This window comes from Mandrillus leucophaeus, unplaced genomic scaffold (assembly GCF_000951045.1).
Source record: "Mandrillus leucophaeus isolate KB7577 unplaced genomic scaffold, Mleu.le_1.0 Scaffold432, whole genome shotgun sequence".
NCBI classification, from domain to species: Eukaryota; Metazoa; Chordata; class Mammalia; order Primates; family Cercopithecidae; genus Mandrillus; species Mandrillus leucophaeus.
This window is the reverse complement of record NW_012104610.1, coordinates 346,920-374,164: the sequence shown is the minus strand read 5'-3', so window position 1 is coordinate 374,164 and position 27,245 is coordinate 346,920. Positions and strand designations below refer to the sequence as shown.

The following is a 27,245-nucleotide window of genomic DNA, read 5'->3' as shown; positions in this document are numbered from 1 at the left end:
AACATCTCCTCTAGAAAGCCCACCCAGATTGCCCCCCTATCATTTTGCTTGACTTCTCTGACTTGAACGAGCTCAGGCTCAATCCCAGCTTTGCCACTGATGCTGGGTAAGTGACCTCACCCCTCCAAGCCTGCTCCCGCTGATTGTGTGGTTCTGAAGAGTCAGTGACCATGCCAAGCACAGAGCTGGTCACAGAGGGTGCCCCCTTCCCCCACCCACCTCACAAAGGGACCACGCCTCCCTGGATGTGATGTGAGAGGACAGATGCGCCATGCTTCTCTTCCCCCTCCTCTGCCCAAACTTCCAGTCTTCTCTACCCACTTACACACACACACACACACACACACACACACGCACACAACACTCCACACTCCCCACCATCACTCTCTGCCCGGAAGGCAAAGGTCCGGTTGTTTGTAATCACTTCAAACTTCTGGTCCCCGATGGCAGCCACGCGGGAGATGCAGGCCACAGAGATAAAGCGCTTAGAGTAAGCATCCTGGGGGAGAGACAGGAGCTGTATTATGGGACCCAGCACCTCACTGACTCCCCCAGCCTCAGCCGAAATGAAGGCTGCAGCCCTGTCTCCTGCAGCTGGTCAGAGACAAGACCCTGTGCTGACCCTGACTGCAGCAGAGGGCCAGGAGGACATGGGTTAAGGGGTCAGACTTAGAGCTCTGGCGAGGACTCCTCTGGGGAGGGACGCCACCTCGTTCCAGTGTTGAGGCCAGCCTAGGCTACAGCAGGGTCACATCAGGACTGAGGCAGGCCTCACCTTGTTACTGTCAAAGTATCGCAGGTGATCAGCATCCAGTCTCACCCATCGTTTCTGATAGATGTAAGATCTGGAGAGGGAGAGGGACAACAGGCAAATGACTGGGGGTGGGAGGACACGTTCCAGGACTACTCCATCCCTCAGAAGCCACACTCAGAGTGAGGATCAGCCAGGCTCTAGGGAGGAAGGATCCCAAATGGCCATTGGCAAGAAGATGGATTTTACAGCAAAAGTGACTGAAGTCAGACTCAAAGTAGCACATCTCTTTTATTTTATTTTATTTTATTTTATTTTATTTTATTTATTTATTTTGAGACAGGGTCTCACTCTGCCACACAGGCTGGAAGGCAGTAGTACAGGCCTAGCTCACTACAGCCTCAGATGCCTGGGCTCAAGTGCTTCTCCCACCTCAGTCTCCCAGGTAGCTAGAACTACAGGCATGAGCCACCGCACCTGGCTAATTTTAAAATTTATTTGTAAAGACAAGGTCTCGCTATGTTGCCCAGAGTGGTCTCAAACTCCTGGCCTCAAGCAAACCTCCCACCTCAGCATCTCAAGTGCTGAGATTACAGGTGTGAGCCACCATGCCCAGCGATCTCCCAATTTTCAGGGCAATAAAATGGGTCTGGAGGGCATCATCGGTGGTCGCAGTCTGCCTGGAGGGAGACCTGTGCAAATCATCTCAGGCCCTTCTGGCTTTCAGATCTGTGATACCAGCATCCTGGGGTTCTGGACACTGCCCCCCGCTCCCCCATGCAGAGCACGGCAGGACCCAAGAGGCCTCACTCACCCCTGCGGTGGGTTCTTGTCCAGCCAGCCAGCCTTGATGACTGGTGTGACGGGGGTGGAGCCCCCAGGCGGCCCGTCCATGGGGTGTGGCGCAGCAATTGTGCTGGGCAAGGACAAGCTCAGGCTGCTGGTGTGCCATCCGCCACTAGCGAGAGATGAGGGAATGGGGGGCTGGGCTGAGGAGGCGAAGAGGGGGCGGGCTGGGGTTGGGCTGAGCAATAGGAAGGAGGGTGGCTGGACACTCACTTGGGGACGCCCTCATAGGCGTGGTCATCCTCATCCTCATCCTCTTGGTCATCCCCAGACAGTTCCTCTCCCTCGCTCAGCAGACTGGCCACACGCACGGCCCGTGGGACTCGGCTCAGTGGGGGCTCCTCCTGCCCCCGAGACCCACTCAGCGTCATCCTTTCCTTCAAACCACAGATCACACCCACCCGGGGCTGCCACACCCGCTCAGCCCAGCACTTTTAGTTCTGTTTCCTCACACTCCCCTCCCCCTGCCAGCAGAGACCACACAGAGACCCAGATCACAGGGACAGGAGAGCCAGTGGCAGACACTGACCTAGGACACAGACAAAAACAGAAAGATAAAGGGACAGAGAAAAGGACTGCAGGCTAGGGAGGCAAGACAGACAGACACAGGAACGCAAGAAGTGAAAGAGAGACAGACACTCTGGGATAAGACACGAGCTCCTAACACAGAGGGTAGGGGGAGGCCACATGCCCACACACATGCAGCCAGGGCCTGGGCCCCGACCCCTGGCCCAAGGCGCTATGGCTACACGTGACTCCTGACTCCTGTATGGCAAGTGAGGTGGGGAAAGCGGAAGCCTCCCAAGAAATGGCTGCCCACTCTCTGTATGGTGGTCCCCAGGATCTGACAGGCAGCTGGGTACCCCCCCAACACACTGACAGGCAGACAGTCCCATGCCTGGCCCCACCTTCTTGGTCATCACTCTGGCTGGGGCCCCTGGCCCCTCCTCTGGGACCTCATCGTAGTCAGAGTCATCTGGTGAGAGAGGGGTTGGGGGGACTCAGGGCAAGGGGCCTGGCCTCCTCTCCTGGGGCACCACACTGGGCTTCACAAAGCCTCCCCCATGCCAAGACCCCCACCCCCACTTCTCCCTGGCTTTCAAAAAAAGGCACAGGGGATAGGAAGTGTGATTTATACCCTCAGGCCTCAGGACAGCACTAAAGGCTAGCAGAGGAGAGGCTGGGACACCACAGGGAGGTCTGAGCCAGTGGTGAGCCTGGGGATCGGGGTAAGGACTGTCAAAGGCAACATGAATCAAGAAATCTCGCCAACCCCAGGAAAAGCAAACCACCCAACACCATGGAAAATCAGACCATGGGTAACTGGCAAAGCTGGCCATGGCCCCACACTTAACAGTCAGGAGGCCAGACAGGTGGGCACTGTCTCCATTGTGAGGATGAAGAGAATAGCGTTCAGGGAGGCTGTGACCTGCCCAGGGCCACAGAATGGGCTGGTGGCAGGGTTGCACAGAAAGGAGTGTGATCCTTGCATACCCTCCAGAGGCCTGATCCCAGGGATCCCAGGCCATCCACCCAGAGCCACATCCCCTGCTGCAGCACTCACCAAACTCCGGGAACAGGCGTACTGGCTTTGGAGGTATCTCCGGCGGGCAGGGAGGTGGAGAGAGGGGCTGGGGAGGCCCCTGGGGGAGGGCGGACAGGGGATCCTCAGGCTCTGGCTGGGGAAGGGATGACAATGGCAGCAGTGACTCCTCCTCCTTGGTGGGCAGGCTGGGAACAGAACAAAAGTTGGGCATCACTAAGCAACAGAGCCAAGACTGAAACATACTGAGCCCCCAGCTCACCCGAACTGCAGCAAAACTCAGGCACTACACAAACTCACGCAGACAGGAGCCCTCCTGCACACAGCCCTCCTCAACTCATCTCCCAGAAGATGAGTTCCTGGTTCCCCGAAGCCTAAAGGAAGCAGGCACCCTCTTTGACCTGAATGAGGTGGTCACCTATCCCCAATGCTCTAGCTTTTAGTCACATGTATCCACTGGGTCTCCACATTGAAGGAGGGATAAAGATCAGAATGGGGAGTCAGGGAAGGCTTCGTGGAGAAGGTGATGCTTGACCTGAGCTTTTAAGGATAAGAAGGCATTGACAGCAAAGAGAAGGAACAGGATTGAAATGAGCTGCAAAGCCCGAGGCACAGACTAGAGCCTCAGAAACCAATTCCTAAGGCCCTGAATTGTGGGTCTCTTGTCTCGAGATCACCTTGCTCTTGCCCAGATTTGGATATTCACTACCTCCTGGTGCCCTCAGACTCCTGAAACTCACCTGATCCCACCAGACCCATCTCCCACAACACCAGCACCTCACCTCTGCTACCACTCCCCAAGGAACCCTCCCCTGATTCTCCAAGGCCAGGTTCAGGGCCTCCTGGGCTCTCACAGCCACACAGTGTTCCCATCTGTCTCAGTACAGATCACATTGCTCCTGGCAGGTTGTCTTCTGAAGCGCTTTGGCATCAAGGACATGAATTTGAATCCGGCCTTAGTTTCTTAGTTCTTGTGTGTCCTGGGCTGAGCACCTAGCCCCTCTGAGCCTCAGTTTCCTCTTCTGTAAAACGGGGGCTATATCACTGACCTGGCAGGGTGCTAGAAGGATTAACCAAGACAGGATGTGTCATGTGCCAGCACACAGGATGTGCAGGGACCATAGGCTGAAACAAGGTGCCTGAGCCCTGGAGGCCTGGCCCCACCAGCTGTCTCTGCCACTGTCCTGCAGGGGCCAAGGAGGAGAATGAGGGTGGACGGGCAACTTCCCCCTGGGTTATTTTTGGCCTTGTCTGTTGCCCCAGTGTTCCTGGCAATGGCTGATGGTGTGGGGCTACCATGAAAGCAAGGAGGGGCTGGGAGGAAGTGACAGGGTCGGCCTGGGGTGTGGTCATGATGCCAGGCCTTTCCTCCTGCTGTTGCCTCCACCAATAACACCCTTCTCCCTGTTCTCTGCCTGGGAACATCCATTCATTTTTTAACTTTTTTTTTTTTTAAGAGACTGGGTCTTACTCTGTGGCAGACTGGAGTGCAGTGGCACAATCACAGCTCACTGCAGCCTCAAACTCCCGAACTCAAGTGATCCTCTGACTTCAGCCTCCCAAGTAGGTGGGTCTCAAGGTGTGCGCTACCATGCCTGGCTAATTTTTAAATTTTTTGTAGAGACTGGGTCTTGTTATGTTGCCCAGGCTGGTTTTGAACTCCTGGCATCAAGCAATCCTCCCACCTCAGCTTCCCAAAGCAATCCTTTAACTCTAAAACCACATTTCCCTTCTCTAAAAGTCTTCCTTGACCCTCCTTTATGCCGCTGTCCATTAAGACCTTCATACAAATGGCTGGGTGCAGTGGCTCATGCCTGTAATCCCAGCACTTTGGGAGGCCGAGGTGGGTGGATCACGAGGTCAGGAGATCAAGACCATCCTGGCTAACATGGTGAAACCCTGTCTCTACTGAAAATACAAAAAATTAGCCGGACACAGTGGCAGGTGCCTGTAGACCCAGCTACTCAGGAGGTTGAGGCAGGAGAATGGCGTGAACCCGGGAGATGGAGCTTGCAGTGAGCTGAGATGGCGCCACTGCACTCCAGCCTGGGGGACAGAGCGAGATTCTGTCTCAAAAAAAAAAAAAAAAGACCTTCATACAAATTATTGTAAATGACATTTTTCAAAGTATCTCCTTTGTGCCAAGATATGAACCCTGACTCCAAAGTTTATGAGCTTCTTAGGACACTTGGCTGCTTCCACATCACCTTCTACTAAACTTGTCTCTTCTCCAGGTATAGATAAAAGTTAATCAATCCCTTTCCTCTTCTGTGTGAAGAGCTGGCCTTTGACTAGGTTTCTAGCTCTGTTCCCCTAGAAACCTGCAAACAGTGGCGTGTCAGCCATGTTACCAGGCAACCACTGCCTTTGGCAGCACGGCCTGCACAGGAACAGTGTCCGGATGGAGAGAAACTATAAGCAGATTCTATACTTGGTAGAGAAACCGGAGCTTTGGTTTGCTCAGTGTGGTGACTTGCAAACTGGGCACATCCCACATAGGGAGTTGAAGCCACACCTGTGTGGATGTTAGAAGACTACCGGCCCCTTAGGCAAGAGCTTTCAAAGCCAGGCTGGCTCCCTGTGAGTCACTATCCGCTGTGAGACCCAGTCCTTCACTCCTGAGCTGTCACTTGGAGGGTCACAGAGAATGGCTCCTGGACAGCTGCGTGGGCTATGGCTCGGATTGCTTCAAAGACCCCATGGCAGACAAAGGCCTGCCTCTGTCCTGGCAGCAAGCTGCTCCCCATCCAACGGGCCTCTCTGGGAATCTGGGGCCAAGGGGTGGGCCTGCGGGAGTCTTGAGTCGGAATATACTCTCGCAGCTGGACCTATGAAGACCCCCCGGTGGACACTGCACCAGGCTGTCTCTCCAACATGACCTGAGTCCCTATGGGGCACGGGCAGCATCTGACTTGGTACCCCTGCCCAGTCAGTAGCAAGAGCATGCGGGCAAGGTGGGTGGACAGGTGGGCAGGTAGATGGCAGGTGGAAGGGAAGGCAACGGAAGGGGTGAATGATGACCAGGTGACTGAGGGGAGTGCCTGAAGGCCCAAGAGCATGACCTGGGGTGCTGGCCCCAGCTGGTCACCTGCGATTCCCTTAGAGACTTTTTTTTTTTTTTTGAGATGGAGTCTCGCTCTGTTGCCCACACTGGAGTGCAGTGGCCGGATCTCAGCTCACTGCAAGCTCCACCTCCTGGGTTTACACCATTCTCCTGCCTCAGCCTGGGACTACGGCGCCTGCCACCTCGCCCGGCTAGTTTTTTGTATTCTTTTTTTCAGTAGAGACGGGGTTTCACCATGTTAGCCAGGATGGTCTCGATCTCCTGACCTCGTGATCCGCCCGTCTCGGCCTCCCAAAGTGCTGGGATTACAGGCTTGAGCCACCGTGCCTGGCCTCCTTTAGAGACTTCTTGACGGGCAGATCAAACCATCACTGCTACCTCCCAGAGCCCAAGAGGAAGGGGCCTTGGAAACCCAGCCTGGGATCGGCAGAGAGCAGAATTCCAAGCTGTCAGGCCAGGGCCAGTCAGACCTCAGTCCAAGGAGATGGGGATGGGTGTCGTCCCTCCAATGCCAAGCAGGATGGAGGGAGCCTGGCTCCCAAAGCTCCCCCAGGTCTGAGGGCCAGAGCTGAGGGGAAGGTGGTAGCCATAAATAAAAACTGCCCACCTGCTTGTCCTCATCCCTGGGGTCCGGCAGCATCAGCCCCCTTCCTCTGGCACCACAGTGCATCTCCCATCACTGTCCTGATCAGCTGCGAGGGGTCTACCCATCTCGGGCAGCAGGCGGGTTCCCTGAAGCAAGCTCCACACCCTCCTTCCTCATTGGGGTATCTCCAGCATGCAGCAGGGACTTACAAACACCCGGATTCATTAACTGTGTGTATGTGTGTCTACGTGTGTATGTTCTCAGTCATTTTCTCAGCACTTGACATGGATTCTTCATTCATCTACTCACAGCGCTCTGTCAGGTAAGGCTCGTCATGATTCCACTTTACAGAGGAGGAAACCAAGGCACAGGGATGCTAGGTTATTTGTTCTTGATGCCACAGCTGGGATTTGAACCCTGGCAGCCCAGAACCAGAGCTGAGCAAACGAGGCCATGCCAGGGTCCCAGGGCTCCTCTGAGGCCAGCCTCCTCCCATGGACAGCCAGGTCTCGGGACCCATCTGAGAGGGGACACATCACTGCCCTGTCACGGCAAGAAGGCAGAGGGAAACCGATGCATAGGGCTCCTCTCCCAGCGGAGCTTCCACAGGGAAGGGACCGTGTCTGATGAAGGTGGAACAAAGGGACCTCTCAGAAGCATCAGGGAAATTCTAGCCACCTTCTCCAGGAAGTCTCCTGGCTGCTCCCTGACTGCCTGCTTACCACAGGATATCAGGGCACTGCTGAGTCAGGACGGAGCCCAGGAAAGGAGAAGTGCTTTCCGGAAGGCACAACATGTGGGAAAACCCCAGGGAAAACGCAGTGACCCCCTACCGAGAACAGGGCCCAGAGAATGCCCCCACCATAGCCCAAGTCCCAGCCTCTTACTGCTTGCACCCCTAAGAGTAGGCCCCGTTCCAATCCCGAGGTTCAGCTGAGGCCTGGCTTGGATGTCACCCACTGACTTGTCACCCACTGGACCACGTCCTCAATGGCAACACCTCCAAGCCTTCACACAGTTTCATCCTCTTCTGCCCTCTCCCTCCCAAAGCCCACAGAAGCCCACCTCCACCTCAAAATGCAGCTCAGCCAGCCTCCTCCTCTAGGCAACCTCCAAGATTCTCCCACAGAGCTGCTCCCCACTCACCCTGTACTGCAGCTCCCTGCTCCTTCAGTCTTCTCTCCTCTACCCAAGGGGCATGTGAACCCATGTGCTTACCCACTATTCCCAAGAGACTAGCCACCCCAGGCAGCTAAGGGGCTGGTTCACCCCAGCCTGGGCCCTCAGCTTAAATCTATTTTATAGAATCAGAGAAAATACACACAGCAGACCTCATGCCTGGGGGTTAGGGGACATGGGGGGTATGCAGAATGCAGAATGGGTAAGAGGAGGGTGCAGCTTGTGCAGAAGTCGAGAGGCAGACCATGGACCTCCCATCCTCATTGGGGTATCTCCAGTACTCAGCAGGGACTTACAAACACCTGGATTCATTAACTGTGTTTGTGCGTGTCTATGTGTGTGTGTTCCCACGCATTTTTTGAGCACTTGGCATGGATTCTTCATTCATCTACTCACAGAGCTCTGTAAGGCTTGTCATGATTCCACTTTACAGAGGAGGAAACGGAGGCACAGGGCTGTTGGGTTATTTGTTTTTGATGCCACAGCTGGGATTTGAACCCTGGCAGCCCAGCACCACAGCTGAACAAACAAGGCCATGCCACGGTCCCAAGGCTTCTCTGAGGCCAGCCTCCTCCCACGGGCCACCAGGTCTCAGGACCCATCTGAGAGGGAACACATCACAGCCCTGCCCACCGTCACCCTCCTCTTACCCATGACCACATAGTTCATTGTATAAACCAGAAACACTTCTAAGAGTTAAAAGAGGCACAATTAATAAATATGTCAGGGCAGTAGGCATAAACAGGGCCTGTCCCAGGTCAGATGAGATATGTGATTACTCAATTAACCAGAGACAGGGCTTTGGAGCCAGGCAGACCTGGGCTTGAACCCAGCTCAACCACTCATTGGTTTGGGACCTTGAGTAAGTCCCTTCCTTTCTGAGCCTCAGTTTCCTCGCTAATCTGTCTCCAGGCTTACTGATAATTCACTAAAGGAGGGCCACTTGCACATGGCATCAGCAGAACCTCTTCAACTTGAAGGAGACCCAGGCCCTACAGGCTGAGCCAGGAACCAGCTTCATAGCCTTAGCAGCCTCTGATGCCATCTCCTTTTCCTTCACCCCCACCCCTTCCTATCTTTCTGTCTACACCAATCTCTGGCCGAAAGAACCAGGTCTCACTGTGACAGAAGGAAGGCCACAGAGTGGAGCAGTCTGCATATCTCAGGCTGACCCTGGACTCACCCTGATACTCACACTCCAGCCCTCCTTGACTGAGCTGCAGTCTATCAATGCATACTTACAGGCCTTTGATACCCTGTTCCTTCCACCTGGAACACCCTCCCCTGCCTGGCCAACTCCTACTCCTCCTACAAAAACCCTAAATCATACATCCATCCTCCCCACCACTGCAGGCCTCCCCTCACATCTCAGGCTGATATGGGGCCTCCCTGGGGCTCCCCACAATTCCAATCACTCAATATGGTCATATCAGTCAATGTGTGCTTCACTGAACTGCCTCAGAGGACTGAGGACCCAGATCTAACCCCATCCTACAGTCACCACCTCCCCACAAGCTGTCACACAGGTCTTGGGGGGACCTGGCCCAATCCCAGCCCCTGGACTCTCACCATCAGGGCTGCGGGTCCAGTGATCTGGGGACACCTGTGTCCCACCCTGATGTCCCCTTTCCACAGTGGTAAACTGTCCTGGCTGCCCGCTTCCTCAATCATGCTCTGGACTCTCAGGGGCCCAGGCCTCAGTCCTATGCCTCCTGCTTCCTCTGTGGCTTCGTCCTTCCTCCTCCATCATGAACTCAAAGGTCATCCCCTCCAGCACTCTCCTGGTTCTGCTCTGCTCACTTCTGCCAAGCCCCCAGCATAGACAGCCCTTCCTAGGGTCTCACTTGCTAGAATGGGATGTCCACAGTCTGCCTCTCTTAACTTCGGCACAAGCCGGGAGCCCCTAGGGCCAGTCCTCTCCAAGCCACCAGCAGTTCCCAGCACAGAGGGGACTTTCAGTAAGTGTGTACTGAATGACCACCACCCTACTCGCATCCTCATCACTGGAGGTCAGTAGCTCCCCAGCCTCTCCACACGGCAGCGCCCAGTTAACCTGGAGCCCATCCTCACAACTGCGCCTTCACCCAGCTCTCAGCACTTCTCCCTGGGACAACAGCTACCACTCGCTAAGCACTCACTATGTGCCAAGCATTCTGCTGGGGGCGTTTTTTCCACGTATTGACCCGGGATTATTAACTCCATTGTGCTCAGGACATGCCTCCTCCTCCAGGAAGTCCATCAAACCGCTCCCTCCTCTAAGCCCACACAACCTGTTTGGCCTTCCACAACCAGACCTACACTCAGCTTCCCCACTGGCCAGCCCTGCCGTCTGGGCAGGAGGTGGCAGAGGTCCCTTTCCCATGGCAGCTCTAAGCACTTCCCAGGCCTGGCCCTGTGCTGGCTCCTGAGGGCAGCAGCGGGAGGAAGTTTAGTCCTCAGGGAGCTCACAGAAGTACTGAGCCCTTCCTGGGTCCAGCCCAGGCCTGGCCTGGCAGTAAGAGCAGGTGCAGGTATCTGCTGGGCCCTATGGAAAACATGAGCCAGGGGCACAGGGCAGGGCTAGAGAGCGCCAGGTGTGTGGATAGGACTTGGTTAGAGGTCTATGTCCCCAGTAACCCGAGCACAGGATTGTTGAGTTCATTAGGAATCTACGGTAACTGAGGAAAGGGGAGACCAGCCCCCACACTCCATAAGCACCCACTACAGCACCAGTCCTGGGGAGGAGGGCTAAGAAGCACACCATCTCCCCATCACCCCGATCTGGGGGTGGGAGGTTCAGAATCACAGCACCCTTGAACCTGACAGTGAAATAAGCCAAACTAAGCCTCCCCGAGGGAACCCCCAGAGGGGTGCAGGGAGCTGGGAGCAGAGAAGTGAGGCGATCAGCACCAGGCCCCCAAGGGGCAAGAACCCCAAAGAGGAGCATTCTGTGGGGCAGAGTCTGAGAAAACCCCAGAAAATAGGCACCGTGGGCTCCTGGTGGACTCAGGAGAGGCATATGGGGAGGTGGAGACCTAGAAAGCCCAGGGGAGAGGGAGGCGTGAGACAAGGGGAGAAAAGGAAAAGGCAGGAGAAAAAGAGAAGTGGGGAAAGTAAAAGAAGACAAAACCCTAAGAGAAAAAAAGAGAAGGGGAGGAGAGCAGCACAGAAAACCAGGCCAGAGGTGACAGACAGGGACTTCAGCCCTCCCAGGGCCTCCCTCCTACCTGCCCGACAGCAACAACAGCAACGGCAGCCCCTCGCTTACCCTCAGATGCCTGCTGGGTCTTAGGGCTGAGGACTCCCACAGCTCTGGCCAGGCGGGCTGCGTATGTCCAAGAATGTCGTGGACCTGCCTGTGTAAGCCTGGGTCCCGTCTGGGCTGGTCTCCCAAACAGCCTGGCCCCTGGTCCCTGGGTGGGTCTGAGGCTGCGTTCTCTTGGAGGTTTTGGGGCCCAGGTGTGGCTTTGCACCTGTGATTTATGTCTTCAAGTTTTATGTCGTGCGTGTTTCTGTGTATAACTGTGGATCTGTGCAGGAGGGAAGAGGACAGAGAAAGAGAGAGAGAGAGAGAGAGAGAGGAGAAAGGAGAGAGAGAGAGAGAGTGTGTGTGTGTGTGTGTCTGTCTATGTGTGTGTGTCTGTGTGTGTGTGTGTGTGTGTATGTCTGTACCCAGCTCTGGTCTCCTAGAGGCTTCCTGCTTTCTGTCTCCTCCACCCTCTATAGCCGTGGCCAACACACACACTTCCTGAAAACACTGAGAAAGCGAAAAGTCACCCAGAATCCCCCGGGGCACACACTTCCTCCCCGCCCCCAGCCTGCACCCCCACCCAAGCTGGGATGAGACAACCGACAGTGTCCACTGGTCTTGCAGGCCCTCACAGGGTGGATGCCCAGGAAGTCCTGACTGACAAGTCCTGGCAGTGGCCTCTCCACCACTCCACCCGCATAAGGAGACACAGAGAGGCTAGGAAAGAGGCTCTTTGAAGGGCGCAAGTTCTGGCCTGGCAACAAGTGATCAGCCTCCAGGAAGACCAGGGATTGGCTGGACTGCGGGGCAGTCAAGGGCACAGGAGGGAAGCCTGGCAGTGTGGCTCCAGCTGGGCAGCTGCCTTCTGGGCACACACTCCCACTTCCTGAGGTGCCTCCAGGCATGCAGGTATCAGAGAGGGACACCAAAGGCCGGAGCAAGCTGGGAGGGGATCTGCAGCGTGACCCTGGAACCTCACATCAGAAATGAGCCCTCTGCCACCCTCAGGGAAGCTAGTTCACAGGGCTCATGTCTGCAGCACTTAGAGCTGAGTAGACCTGACCTGAAGCCAGGAGGCAGGGTCTGGACACTGGCTTCCCCTCTGCCGGGCTGGGTGACTCTGGGCACGTTTCTCAGCATCTCTGGAAACCTCAGCAAGTTCCCCACCACGAGCTTAAATTAATGGTAGGGGGCCGAGTGCGGTGGCTTACACCTGTAATCCCAGTGCTTTGGGAGGTTGAGGCAGGAGGATTGCTTGAGCCCAGGAGTTCAAGACCAGCCTGGGCAACAAAGGGAGACCTCGGCTTTACAAAAGATTTAAAAATTAGCCAGGTGTGGTAGCACACACTTGTAGTCCCAGCTACTTGGGAGGCTGAGGTGGGAGGATTGCTTGAGCCCAGGAGTTCAAGGCTACAGTGAGCTATCATGGCACCACTGCACTCCAGCCTGGGCAACAGAGCGAGACCTAGTCTCTATTAATAATAATGACGATAATAATAATGGCAGGGGGTGCAGACTCTGGGGGTGATGTAGAGTCCTCCCAGGCCAGGCAGAATGATGAGACTGGTTCTGAGAGTCCTGGGCTGTGCCAGGGCTGGGAGGAGGAAACTCCATTCTTGCTTGTTTCTGATTTGCCTAAACCTTGGTCTGTGGCCTAGAACCCTATTGCAGCCTCGTTCCTCCCACCTGTCTCCTCTGAAGACCTCTCCCTTCCTAAAACATCTGGGATGACATAGGTTGGGTCGTGGGATGGGGGACAGGGAGCTGGGGCAGTGAGCTCAGGGCCCTATGGCCCAGCTGTGCTGAGGGCACTCACTGGGTGCTGAGTCACATGCATGTTTACCCACATGCACCCCAAGCTCAGCACATGGCAGTACACAGGCTCACGTTGGCATTCATCGACTCACCCACACGATATATTTCCCAAGGGCCTATTAGGCACCCACTACTGTTCTAGATGTTGGGGATTCTGCAGCAAACAAAATCGACTAGGATCCTGGCCCCAGTGGAGCTGCCATCCTAATGGGCTCACCCTCTTGGCAGCACATGTACACACACGTGCACACACTGGCTCAAGCCTGACAGTGCACAAATAACACAAATGCCATGTACTGCTCAAACAGCACATGCACACCCACAGATGTACTCACACACTGTTGGGGTCCCCACCACAGCAGTAATGTGAGCACGAAGGTCTCAATAAACTCACATACACACCACTCCATGTCACCACTGAAACTACACAAATCCTTACATGCTTCCACATCTTAGTAGCACACACTCTCAGAACCTGTCTGTGTAAATGCACAGACATTCTACCACCCTGACAGCTTGCACTACCACCCACACCCATCCGTATGGGTGCATACACAGATTGGCCCAGACATGCTTCACACTGACTCAAGACCCTGAGAGTACATACATGCACACGCATCCACCCCCAAACTCCACTGGGGAGCCTGGAGATGACTGGCCTCAGCCACCACATGACCTTGTGTGAAAGGCCCTAAGGTTGAGACAGTGAGTTCCCCATCACAAGGGGTTGCAAGCAGGGGTAGGAAGGCCATGTCATAAGACACTGTGGTGGGACTCCCACAAGGCGGGAGTGGGCAGGAGCAGTGTTCTTCTACATGCCATGGAGCTGGGGGTCACAGGAAGGGACTGAGAGGGGACAGGGTGGCCAGTCAGGGTCCGTGTTGGCCCCCACCCTGATCACTACAGTACCCGGTCTTGGCCTGGTATACACACATGAGGCTCTATCTGCTGTGAGTTTTTTCTACCACAGGGCTTTGAAGACTGTACACTCTCTGAGTAGAGTGTGTACAAAGCTGAGGACTGCAGATGCCCATGACTCCAACTGCCAAAGACCCCAGGACACAGGAAGCCAGGCTTGGTAGCTTACCTGCTACCATACTCTGCTGTTGTAAGGAATAGTCCCAAATTGCAGGAAATAATTTTCTTCCAATTCTCTTAGCACAGAACAGATTTTGGGTACTCGAACTACAAGGGGCCAGACCTCTTCCTGACCATGGGGCCTGGCGTCCTCTTCATGTGGCCTAAATGGCTACGTTCAGACAGGCTCTGAGAGTAGGGGCTGGTACCCTGGGGCCCTGGGGTGTGGACAGAACTTCCTCCTACCCAGCTAGCCTCCTGAACTCAGATGTCAGTGCCAGGAGGGCCCAGGAGGCTGTGGAGGACCACAGAGGGCACCTGATGGGGAAACAGGCCCAGAGGAGCAGGTCCTCATCAGAGTCACAAAGCTAGCTGGGCCCGACCCAGGCATCCTGCCTCCCAAGCAGGAATCCAGGCCTCCACTGCCTGTCCGGGAGTCACAGGAAGGGCCTGAGAGGGGACCTGGCCAGGGCCCTGCTTCTTCCCTTTGTTCACCCACTTCCAACCCCAGAGACAGACAGACAGACTTTCTCTCCTCTATCCTCTTCTCTCCTCTATCCCCTCTCTCTCTCTGTCTCTTTCTCTTTCCCCGAAGCTAATGGGGTTGGAATAGAAAACGCTCCTGCATGCAGAAGCATGGTCACTAGAGGGCGCAAGGGCACCAGGAAACTTCTATCTGAGCTTCCATCCAGGTTCCTGGAGAGACCCTATACCTGTTACCAGTTGTGTGAACCCAGGAAGAGCATGTAGTCTTTTTGTGCTTCCACCAATCAACCCTCAAAACACCACAGCACTAGCTTGGCCTTCAAGGCCCCCTGACTTAATGCTCCTCCCTGGGTGGGAAGAATCTCCCAGACCCTCCCCATAAGGCCCCCTGAGTATGTCCTTGGTATCAATCCAGCCAGGGCCCCCTCCCTGCTCTCCCTCTGATTCGTTCATGTCCTGCATGAAGCCAGCACACAAATCTCCCAGAAGGTCTGCTGCAGGGATCATGGAGACCATGGAAGCACAGAGCCCAGCAGAGTGCCCAGCAATAAACAAACAGGGACCAGGAGACCTCTCTCCACACAACCCTTCCTCCTCCAAGAAGCCTTCCAAGATTAGCCTGACTTCGCCCAAGTGTTCCACCAAATTTCCCTCACCCCAAACACATACCTACCCTGTCTGCGGATGCTCCCTGACAGCCGGGCACCCCAGCAGATGCCAGGAAGGGAGGGCGTCTGTGAAGGAGATTAACATGGAACATCCACAGGAGACAGGGGAAACTCAAGAAAACACAGGGTACCAGAAGCCCCGGAGGGGAAACAGTTCTGAGGAGGGAGGGCATGCCGGATGAGGCCTGAGAGTGTCCCAGGATTTGGTGACATTTGGCAGTGGGAGAAGGAGAAAGGGTGTGAAAGAGCACAGCACCAGGACCTGGGCAGTCCCCTCACCCCCAACCCCACCCCACAGCTTTCCGTTTCCTCCACATGTTGCCTCTTGATGTCCAAATGCACCCTGATGCCCGGCAGTATCTCACACTTGCCAGGCCCCAAGCTGAACTCGACTTCCTCTCAAATTCACTTCTGTCCTGGGGTCTCTGGATCAGTGATGGCATGACTGTCCACCCAGCCACCCAAGACAGAAACCTGGAGGCCCCACTGGCACACGCCCAGCAGCCCAGGCACTGCGCTGAGCACCTGGACAGCTCTCCCCTCCTCCCGAGTCACCAGGCAGCTCTCCCATCCTCCAAGCTTTGCACACGCTGTTCCCCTGGCATTCCGAAGCGCCTTTCTTACCCCAGCACCAAAAGCCACAAACTCCATCTACCCTCTGGGATCCTCTGCTTGTGTGCCTCCCACCCTGGGTGGCATCCACTCACCTCAACAGCAGGCGGGGGGGTCCGGTGCGGGGCGGCACGGGTGGAACACTCAGCTCTGCCAAATGCCGCTTAGCCGGCAGTGGGGGCAGCACAGGGTCTGGGGCAGCTGTGGACGGAGTGGTGAAGCAGGTGGGCGGAAGGCAGCTCCTCCGGGGTGGGATGGGTGGGGCAGTGGGGAGCCCCTCATCCTCTGTAGCGGTGGGCAGCGGCTCGGGTGGAGTGGCGGGTGCAGGTGGTGAGCGGAAGATGTGGCGCTTCATGGGCACAGGCCGTGGGGTGGGGCGGGGTGCAGGGGCCGGTGGGGTATGGGCACGGAGCAGGCCAGCCAGGATGCGGCGGCGGTGGCCAGGGAGTAGCATGCCCATGTCCATCAGGCGGGCGTCGCTGAGACCTTGGCACTCAGTGGCCCACACCAGGCCATGCTGCTCAAAGAGCCCCGTGTACTGCTCCAGGTGCAATGCCCGCAGCCACTCGGCCACCGACAGCGCAGCATCCCCAGCCTCTGCCATGGTTCCTGCCAGCGGAGGCCCAACTGGCCTGACTGTCCAGAGCTAGAATAGACAGACAGGCACAGGTCAGAGGCAAGGCTGCCGAGGAGAGGTCCCCTCACCAGCAGTCTGCATGGCTCTCTCAAGCCATAGATTCAAGTTCTGTCCTGGAGCTTCCTCCCCTGTGCTCCATGTGCTAACAAGGCCAGGTGCTGCCAGGTCTCTGAACACAAAGGCTCTTCTCTCAGCCTGAACCTCCCCAACCCTTCCCCTGTGCTATCCCAGCATCCAGCTCATGTTTACTTCTCTAGGAAACCCTCCATGATCTCTGGGGTTGGTACCACCCCACACCCCAACACACAGCCTTGGCCACTGCCGCGAGAATGGCCAGTGGCATGATTGGTGCTGTGTCTCGTACCTCCTCCTCACTGCCCTCTGCAAGACCCAGGGCAAGGCCAATTCCCTCTGAGGCACCAGTTCCCAGTGAGGGCCAGGCCAAGGGCTTAATGAGCATTGAAGTATACCACTGCTGGTCCCTCCTGCAAGCCCAGTCTGGGAGCTGAGACTAGCCTCCCCCTACCTCCATGCCCCTGGAGGAAGTGAAATGCTGTGGGAGGTGAGTAAACCCAGCATCACATGGCCTCTGGGGGCCTGGCCCTGGAATTGGGTAAACCCTCCCACTAAGGTCATTCATCCATTTGTTCTTTCAAAATAGCCTGGCACTAGGCAATGGGGACTCAGGCTCTACCCCTGCACCCTGTCAAGAGCTCCTGGCCTGGTGGTAGTCAAGAGGTGATATGAAGAGAAGGTGACCAGAAGAGATGATTAGCAGATCAAAGGGAAAAGTCATCTGATCATCTCCACAGACACTAAAGAGGCATATGATAAAACTCAATATCCAGCTTACTTAAACAAAAATCTTACTAAAACAGAAATAAATGGATACCTTCTTAAATGAGAAAAGGATATCCATTTTACTGTTGTTATTATTATTCCTCACATTGCCCTGAAAGCTCTGGACAACAAAAATAAATAAGAGGTATTAAAATCAGAAAGGAAGAGATAAACTATCCATTTGTTGCCAATAATATGAGTGTTGAGTTCGAAAGCCCAAGAGGCTCAACTGAGAAACTATAACAACCAGATAGTTGGGTTCAAAATTAATATAACAGACTGGCCGGGCACGCCTGTAATCCTAGCACTTTGGGAGGCCGAGGCGGGTGGATTGCCTGAGCTCAGGAGTTGACCAGCCTGGGCAATACAGTGAAACCCCATCTCTACTAAAATACAAAAAATTAGCCAGGTGTGGTGGCAGGCGCTTATAGTCCCAGCTACTCGGGAGGCTGAGGCAGGAAAACTGCTTGACCCCAGGAGGCAAAGGTTGCCATGAGCCGAGATCATGCCACTGCACCCTAGCCTGGCCAACATAGCAAGTCTCCGTCTCCAAAACAAAACAAAACAAAAAACAAACAAAATTAACATAACAGAAATCAACATTTATAGGCAATAAACAGGTAGAAACCAGGATGAAAGACTCCATTTACAAGAGCATCACAAAATAGAAAACACCAAGAATAAACTTCCTAGGAGATAAACAATAGCAATAGGAAGAAAAATTGGGAGTGTTACTGAGGGACAAAAAGAAGACCTGGACAAATGGCAGAGCATAGTAAGTTCTGGATAGAAGACAACATAAAGAGATTAATGATGTCTAAGTTACTTTATAAATGTACACAATCCAATTAAATATGTACACATAATTTTTTTGAAGCTAAACAAGCTGATTTGAAAGTTCATATGGAAAAATAAACAAGCAGGAAGAGTCAGGAAAATTCTGGACGCAGGGGTGGAGGGTGGGGAGGGTAAACAGTAGGAGTCAACCTCACCACATGTTAAAACATATTATAAAGCCATAATGGTTAAAACAGTATATGGTTACAGTGCGTGAACAGAACAATTAAACAGAACAGAAAGTTCAAAAGTAGACCCAAATACATATACAAATTTAGGATACACCAAAAGTAGCCTCTCAAACTCGTGGGGAAACAAGCAGTTATTAAGTTGTTGGGACAGCTGTAGAGCGCTCTCAAAAAAAACTAATGTGGATCCCTATCTCACACTTTACAACAAGAAAAATTACAGCTGGATCAAAGATTTCAGTATTTTAAAAAACCATGGCCAGGTGAGGTGGCTCACACCTATAATCCCAGCACTTAGGGATGCCGAGGTAGGCAGATCCCCTGAGGTCAGGAGTTTGACCAGCTTGGCCAACATAGCCAACTCTGTCTCTACTAAAAATACAAAAAATTAGCTGGGCGTGGTGGCAAACACCTGTATCTCAGCTACTCAGGAGGCTAAGGCAGAAGAATCGCTTGAACCCAGGAGTGGAGGCTGTGAGCCGAAATCACTGCACTCCAGCCTGGGCAACAGAGACTCCATTTCAGAAAAAAAAATAAAAAATAAAAAATGAAAGGATTGACAAAACCATCTTAGGGCTGGGTATGGTGGCTCATGCCTGTAATCCCAACACTTTGGTAGGCTAAAGCAAGAGGACTGCTTGAGGCCAAGAGTTTAAGACCAGCCTGGGCAACACAGAAAGACTCTGTCTCTACCAAAAAAAAAAAAAACCCTGAAAATTAGCCAGTTGTACACTTGTGGTCTCAGCTACTTGCGAGGATGAGGTGGGAGAATTGCTTGAGCCTAGGAGTTCGAGGCTGCAGTGAGCTATGATCACACCACTGCACACCACTGCACTCCACCCTGGGCAACAGAGCGAGACTGTCTCTAAAAAAAATAACAATAATAATAATAAATCATTTCAGGGAGTCAAAAGCCTTTTGAAAATGAAACAAATCCAGAAGGTACACAGAAAAGACTTAAATATTCATCTCTACAAAAATCAAGCATTCTTGCGTGGTAAAAAGCACCATAAGCAAAGCCAAGAGCTAAACAACAAACTAGGGGATATCTGCCACTCATATTCCACACAAAGGGCTCATTTTCCTCAAAGCTGAAAAGCATGCAGAAATAAGAAACGGATCAATCATCTAACAGAAAAATGGGCAAAGAGTATGAATGAAAAAATTTACAGAAAGGAAAATATAAATCGCTCTTAAATATCTGAAAAGGAACTTAACCTCCCCCATACTAGGAAATATGAATGTAAAATATTCTGAAATACTGCTTTCTACCTATCAGACTGTCAAAGAGCAATAAAGTTGGAAAATACAGGCACTGGTAATGGGGTAGGGCATCCCCTCACTGGCTGTGGAATGCCTCTAGGCGTAAAAGCCCTAAGAGATGTAGACGTCTGGGCTGGGCACGGTGGCTCACACCTGTAATCCCAGCACTTGAGGTCAGGAATTTGAGACCAGCCTGGTCAACATGGTAAAACCTCATCTCTACTAAAAATACAAAAAGTTAGCCGGGCATGGTGGCAGACACTTGTAATCCCAGCTACTTGGGAGTCTGAGGCGCAGGAGAATCTCTTGAACCCAGGATGTGGACGTTGCAGTGAGCCGAGATTGCACCATTGCACTCCAGCCTGGGTGGCAGAGACTTTGTCCCCCCAGCAAAAAAAAAAAAAAAAAAGAGATGCAGATGGTTGACCCAGCCACCCATAGGCATTTAGCCTGCACTTTTACTGGCACCCGCCAGAACTGACATATATAGAAGGTTACTGGCTGCAGTGCCTCTGTTTAATAGCAAAAGAATGGAAATAACCAAAATGGCCACCAATGGGAGATTGGTTAACTAAATTATGGTATAGTTGTGCAAAAGAATACTGAGCAGCCATAAGAATGAGGAAACTCCTTACAATTGGCATGGGATGATCTACAAGATACACTGTTAAATGAGTAAAGAAAAGTGCAGAACAGTTTGTATAACATTTTCTCTCTGTGAAAAAAAAACAAGGGAGAACATGGAGCAGTGTGCAGCCACCGGTAGGTGAACAAAGCATCTCTGAAAAGACACATGGGGGCAAGGTGACAACAGTTACCAGCTTCCTCCTAGGAAGAAAACTAAGGCCTGAAGGGACAGGAGGGAACAGTGGAAGATCCAGAGTTCATAGGGCCTGAAGTTCATGGAGCCTGAAGCTTACACAATTTAGGCGCCCTATGATATGGTTTGGATGTTTGTCCCCTCCACATTTCATGTTGAAATGTGACCCCCAATGTTGGAGATGGACCTAGTGGGAGGTGTTTGGGGTCACAGGGACAGATCCCTCATGAATAGCTTGGTGCCCTCCCCACAGTAACAAGTGAGTTCTCACTCTATTTGTTCACATAAGAGCTAGCTGGTTAAAAGAGCCCGGCTTCTCTCTTGCTCCCTCTCTCGCCATGTGACACGCCTGCTCCGGCTTCGCTTTCTGCCCTGACTAAAAGCTCCCTGAGGCCTCACCAGAAGCTGAGCAGGTGCTGGTGCCATGCTTGTACAGCCTGCAGAGCCATGAGCCAAATAAACCTCTTTTCTTTATAAATTACTCAGGGTATTCCTTGATTGCAATGCAAAACAGACTAACACACTCTCCTTAAGAGCATGTCACTTTTGCAAAATTCACAAAAACACATGACCACGTGCACACACTGTTCGGGCCCCTCTTTACATCCTGGAAGGAGCCCTGCACCTCAAACTCCAGCTTCCCTGGAAATGCACCTCTGAGGAGAGGGAGACTTTTCACTTCAACATCATAAAGATGTCAGTTCCTCCAGGGTTAAGCTAAAACTTTAACACCATCCTAACTAAAATTACCCACTGGAATTTGTTGAGACCAGCAGATTCTAAAGTTCATATACAATGATATTAAAGATGTGTTAAGTGGAAAAGCAAGATGCAGAACAATGTTATGTAAACATCTTGGTTAAAGAAAAAGAAAAAATATACATGTTATATATATACGCAAATATAAACAAAGAAAACTGTACGGATATATGAGACTGAGTTTGGGGAGGGGAACTGAGAGCTGGGAAGACAGGAGACGCTATACCCTTCTGTATCTTTTAAATTTTGTATCATTTTCCAAAAACTAAATAAAAATTAAAAGGGAATATGATAACCATGAATAGAGCCTGAGAATGAGAAAGGGAACAAAACTTGCCAGGCAGGGAGGGGAATCCAATGAGGAGATAACATACACACAGACCCTCAAAATTCAGCCTGCTGGCCCCTGCCTTGTCCCTTCGTCCCATACCCCCTCCCCGTTCCAAGGTTCCAAGGCCTGCTGGGAGGCTCGTAGCAAGCTCTTTGGGCCTCACCCTCTGCCTCTCAAGCTCAGTTCTCAAAATGGAAAATGGGCTATCAGGTGTCAGCCTCCTTCAAGCCTCCCCCCACCTCAATGTTAAGGCCTAGCATGCCACAGCCAGCCCTGTTCCCACCACTCCATCTCCTGACTCACCAGCTGGGCTGCCAAGGACGCCTGGGTCCTCCCAGAGACAGCAGCTATTCTGAAGGGCTCCTCATCTTGGCCTGAGGCAGAAGCTGCAAGGACAGGGATGGAGGAGAAAGCCCATGAGGCAAGGCCACTATGAGATGCCAGAGAAGGAGAGGGGAAGAGGGAGAGGGACAGGGAAAACGAAAGAAGAAATGGGCGCCAGGCACAGTAGCTCACGCCTATAATCCCAGCACTTTGGGAGGCTGAGGCAGGTGAATTCCTTGAGTCTATGAGTTCAAGACCAGCCTGGGCAACATAAGGAGACCCCATCTGTACAACAAAAATACAAAAATTAGCCAGGTATGGTGGTGTGTGCCTGTAGTCCCAGGAACTCAGGAGGCTGAGGTGGGAGAATCACTTGAGCCCAGGAGGTGGAGGCTGCAGTGAGCTGTAATTGAGTCACTGCATGCCAGCCTGGGTGACAGAGCCAGACCCTGACTCAAAAAAAAAAAAGAAAAGAAAAAAGAAGAGATGGGGAAGAGGTAGAAGAAGAGGAAGAGAAGGAAGAGGGAAGAGGAAAGGATTCAGGGAACCTCATGTTCATAGAAGCTGGCAACAGAAGTCAGACCAGAGGAAGGCCTTCCTGGAGGGAGAAGGCAGACAGACAGGCCTGTCCAGATGTGGGGGCCGCACAGGTGGTAAAGAGGAGTCAGGACTTCCCTACTCTCTGGCCCCGCAAGACCGGTGCTGGGATGTGTCTAGGGGCAGACTGTGGAAGGGACAGCCCCAGGACGGGTGAGGAAGGGACAATGCAGCCCCACGACTAAAGAAGTCTCCTGACACAGAGCCTGTCAGGAGAGGTGGGGACCTTAGAGGACCCAGGGACACAGGACCTTCCCCACTAAGCCTGGGGACCATGAAGTGGCCTAAGGGAACAAGTAGGATAACTGAGTCAGGGGCATGAGACCTCAGGACCCTGCCCCTAAACATGTAGGGGAGGTTGAGGAAAACAGACCAAAAGCGGACGCTTCCAGGTAGAAGGAGAAAGAATAGGACACCCCTAGGCAGGCCACCACCCTTGCTATGCAGATGGCCAGGGCTCTGTGGGGCTAGTGACCAGCGGGGTGGCATAGACAGGTCTCCCTCCCCAGGGCCTAGAGCAGTCAGGTCTGCCAACACTAGGGTTAACTTCAAAACTGCTGTGCTCTGCATAACGGCTTCAGCAGGTATTCATGAACATTTTACATCTTACAATCACATAAACAGGTATTTATCTTAAGTAAACTCCATGATTATCACTTCCTAGGACAGGGCTAAAACAGGTATATATTTTTTAAGTATTTTATTTTATTTATTTTGAGACAGAGTCTCACTTTGTCGCCCCAGCTAGACTGCAGTAGCGCAATCTTGGCTCACTGCAGCCTCCACCTCCCAAGTTCAAGCACGATTCTCCTGCCTCAGCCTCCCGAGTAGCTGGGACTACAGGTGCACACCACCATGCCCAGCTAATTTTTGTATTTTTAGTAGAGACATGGTTTTGCCACGTTGGCCAGGCTGGTCTTGAACTCCTGACCTCAAGTGATCCACCCACCTCAGCCACCCCAACTGCTAGAATTATAGGTGTGAGCCACTGCACCCAGCCTTATTTTATTTTTGAGACAGGGTCTTGCTCTGTTGCCCAGGCTGGAGTGTAGTACTGCAATCATAGCTTACTGCAATCTCCAACTCCCAGGCTCAAGCAATCTTCCTGCCTCAGCCTCCCAAGTAGCTGGAACTACACGTACATGCCACAGTGCCCAGCTAATTGTGTTATTTTGTGTAAAGACAGGGTCTTGTTATGTTGCCCAGGCTGGTCTCAAACTCCTGGTCTCAAGCAATCCTCCCACTTTGACCTCCCAAAGTGCTAAGATTGTAGGCATAAGCCACTGCACCCAGCCCAAAAGTAAGTATTTAAAAAACAACCTTTAAGTAGCTAGCACTTCAGATGAAAGCGTTGGCAAAAATGGCAGTGCTACTCAAACGACAATTTAAAACAAGAAAAGGAGACCGGCCGGGCGCGGTGGCTCAAGCCTGTAATCCCAGCACTTTGGGAGGCCGAGACGGGCGGATCACGAGGTCAGGAGATCGAGACCATCCTGGCTAACACGGTGAAACCCCGTCTCTACTAAAAAATACAAAAAAACTAGCCGGGCGAGGTGGCGGGCGCCTGTAGTCCCAGCTACTCGGGAGGCTGAGGCAGGAGAATGGCGTAAACCCGGGAGGCGGAGCTTGCAGTGAGCTGAGACCCGGCCACTGCACTCCAGCCTGGGCCACCGAGCGAGACTCCATCTCAAAAAAAAAAGAAAAAGAAAAAGAAAAAGAAAACGAGACCACATAAACAGTGCTTACTGCATGCCAGGTATCCAAGCACTTTATATTAACTCATTAAAGCCTCACAGCAGCCCTGGGAGGTACATATGATTGCTATCGCTGTTTAAAGATGAAGAAACTGAGATAAAGGGAGGTTAAATAACTTTTCAAAGCCACACACCTAAGAAGGAGGCAGTATGAATATAGTCTAGCCCTGTGCTATCCAATAGCAGCCAGCAGTAGCCTCATATGGCTGTTGGACATTTGAAATGTGGTCCCTGGAATACGATGTGCTAGATTTTGAACACAGTGGATCTTGAAGACTGAGCACCAAAAAAAAAAAAAAAAAAAAAGAATGCAAAATATCTCAATAATCTCCCTATTGTTTACATGATGAAATATATTATTAACATTAATTTCACTTGGACAGTTAAAATTGCATTGTGGCTTACACTCTATTCATACTGGAGACTGTAGCTCTCAACTTTATTTTTTAGACAGGGTCTCGCTCTGTCACCCAGGCTGGAGTGCAGTGGCACAATCTCTGCTCACCGCAACCTCTGCCTCTTAGGCCCGAGCAATTCTCCCACCTCAGCCTCCCAAGTACCTGGGACTACAGGCTTGCGCCACCACGCCCGGCTAATTTTTCCATTTTTTTTTGTAGAGATGGGGTTTTGCCATGTTGCCCGGGCTGGTCTTGAGCTCCTGGGCTCAAGTGATCTACCCGCCTCCGCCTCCCAAAGTGCTGGGATTACAGGTGTGAGCCACCAGCCTGGCCATCAACTCTTAACCACTCTTCATGGCCTCTCAAAACACAACCTGAGGGCCGGGCACAGTGGCTCATGACTGTAATCCCAGCACTCTGGGAGGCCGAGGCAGGTGGATCACTTGAGGTCAGGAGTTTGAGACCAGCCTGACCAACATGGTGAAATCCCGTCTCTACTAAAAATACAAAAAATTAGCTGGGCATGGTGGTGGGTGCCTGTAAGCCCAGCTACTCAGGAAGCTGAAGCAGGAGAATCGCTTGAACCTTAAATGCAGAGGTTGCAGTGAGCCGAGAACACGCCATTGCATTCCAGCCTGGGTGACAGAGTGAGACTCTGGCTCAAAAATGAAACAAAACAAACAAACAAAAAAACCTGAGCACCTGCTATATATAGGCCAGGCACTGTGCTAAGGGTTTAACACAGATTGATAGATGATGGTCCCAACCACCCCCACTGGAATGACAAGGTCTGGGAAACAGGAAACTACTTCTCTCCCTGAGAAAAGCCTGGCTCCCTACTGGGCCTCTCTCAAGTTCCTATTCCTGCACTAAGGGCATCTGGCTAAGTTCAAAGACATGGTGACTGGGCACTGATACCCCTTTGGAACAGCCCTGTTCAAGGCACTGCAAGCATGAACCAGACCTCAGACCTGGACTGGCCCTCCAGGAATCTCAGGCTGGAAGGGATCAGATACCATCATCCAGTAAAAACAGCCTAGGGGGCCCTCAACCAGACTGGGGTCAGGGAAAGCTTCCTGGAGAAAGCAGCAAATTGGAAAAAGAAGTTCAGAGCAGTGCCTTGCTAAGCCACACTGCAGCCTGAGGCAAAGACAGAATCATCAGTACTGGTCCTCTTTTTATTTAAAATGTTAAATGTTTTATATTTTGCTCATCATGGATTTCTGGCATTCATTTTTATTTTTAAATGGCATTAAATATTATATACCTCGATTACTGACCTTTTTTAAATAAATAGTTATTGCTTTTAAATTTTAGGTATCTTTTTTTTTTTTTTTTTTTTTTTTTTTTTGAGACAGGGAGGGTCTCGCTTTGTTGCCCAGGCTGGAGTGCAGTGGCATGATCATGGCTCACTGCAGCCTCAACCTCCTGGGCTCAAGTGATCCTCCCACCTCCCCCTCCCCAGTAGCGGGGACCACAGGATCTCGTGACCAAACCCAGCTAATTACTGAGTTTTTTGGTACCCCCTCAAATTCTGCAACAGAGGCAAGCGCCTCACTTGCTTTACCCTAATCCAAGTCCTAGTTTGGAGGTTTAAGCCCCTCAGCTGCTATGACACATCACTGAGTCCTCATCCTCAGGAAGGCAGGGACCTGGCAGAGGGGAAAGTCATCCTGTTGCGACAGCACAGCCAAGAGCTGAGGAATTTCCCTCCTCTCCACCCCAAGGGCCCAGTCAGGCCTCAGCACCCCCACACCCCCTTCCTGACTCTCCTTCTCTCTCGTGTCCCTCCAGCGTCTCTCTGCTATGCCAACTACGGTCCCACCCCCATTCAAAGCCTTTCCATGGTTCCCAGTGCCTTCAAGCACTCCTTGGTCCGTCATTCAACTTCATTCAGTTCTGACGTTTACAGATGAAGAAACACACACCCCCAGGGAGGAAGTGACTTGCTCAAGTCGTCAGTGACACCCCAACCCCCAGCCAGGCTGGGCTGGCCCTGTCCATGACTTCCTCCATGTCACTTCTCACACTAGGCACTGGCCTGGCAAACAGGGAGCCCCCAAAACTGTCTGCTGACAATGAATGAGTAAACCGCATCCTCCCATCTTCAGGTGGCTCCAGGCCACCTCCTCCAAAAAGTCCACCCTGACTGCCCCCTCAAGCTCCTAGTCCTCTAAGGCTGAGCCCCACATCTCAGCACTGCTTCTGCTCTCTCTTTGGTTGCTCATTTTGTGGGGGTCCACCTCCACCCAATCCCCCATGTATCCTGGAGTATCCTAAGAGTCCATACCCTTTCTTATCTCCTCTGCCATCCACAGTGGTACCCAGGACCTGGCTGGGCTCACAGGTGCACTCAGTCCCAGTCCAGAGGTAAGGGTTGCCTGGAATCTCTAATCCTTGCCAGCCAGTCCTTCACGTCTGGCTTGAGTCCCTCTTGCTGGAACCAACACTTTTGCCCTTCTGCTCTCTACCTACCATTTCAACCCCAAGGTCAGAGTTCAAATCTCATCACCCCTTCTCTGTCCCAGCCCAGCAACTCCCTGATGATATCTCTACCCACTACTGACTAGTGACCTGTTTCACCAGCCCAGCAACTCCCTGATAATATCTCTACCCACTACTGACTAGTGACCTGTTTCAC

General features: G+C 52.6%; 1 protein-coding gene across 4 annotated transcripts in view; it reads right to left on the bottom strand.

The window, feature by feature from the left end:
• The window catches only part of ARAP1 (ArfGAP with RhoGAP domain, ankyrin repeat and PH domain 1), an 82,412-nt gene that overhangs the window by 26,119 nt on the left and 29,048 nt on the right, over window positions 1-27,245 (bottom strand). For 2 of the 4 annotated variants that reach the window (XM_011993653.1, XM_011993655.1), the window contains exons 1-7: window positions 11,217-11,722; window positions 3,162-3,328; window positions 2,506-2,573; window positions 1,811-1,941; window positions 1,566-1,709; window positions 776-845; window positions 379-499 (exon numbers count right to left, since the gene is read on the bottom strand). In XM_011993653.1, the coding sequence (XP_011849043.1) occupies window positions 379-499; window positions 776-845; window positions 1,566-1,709; window positions 1,811-1,941; window positions 2,506-2,517 (478 nt within the window). In that variant the 5' untranslated portion in view covers window positions 2,518-2,573; window positions 3,162-3,328; window positions 11,217-11,722. Of the gene's footprint in view, window positions 1-378; window positions 500-775; window positions 846-1,565; window positions 1,710-1,810; window positions 1,942-2,505; window positions 2,574-3,161; window positions 3,329-11,216; window positions 11,723-15,951; window positions 16,503-21,834; window positions 21,918-27,245 lie in introns of those variants that run through there. The other 2 variants (XM_011993652.1, XM_011993654.1) reach the window with 2 other exon arrangements.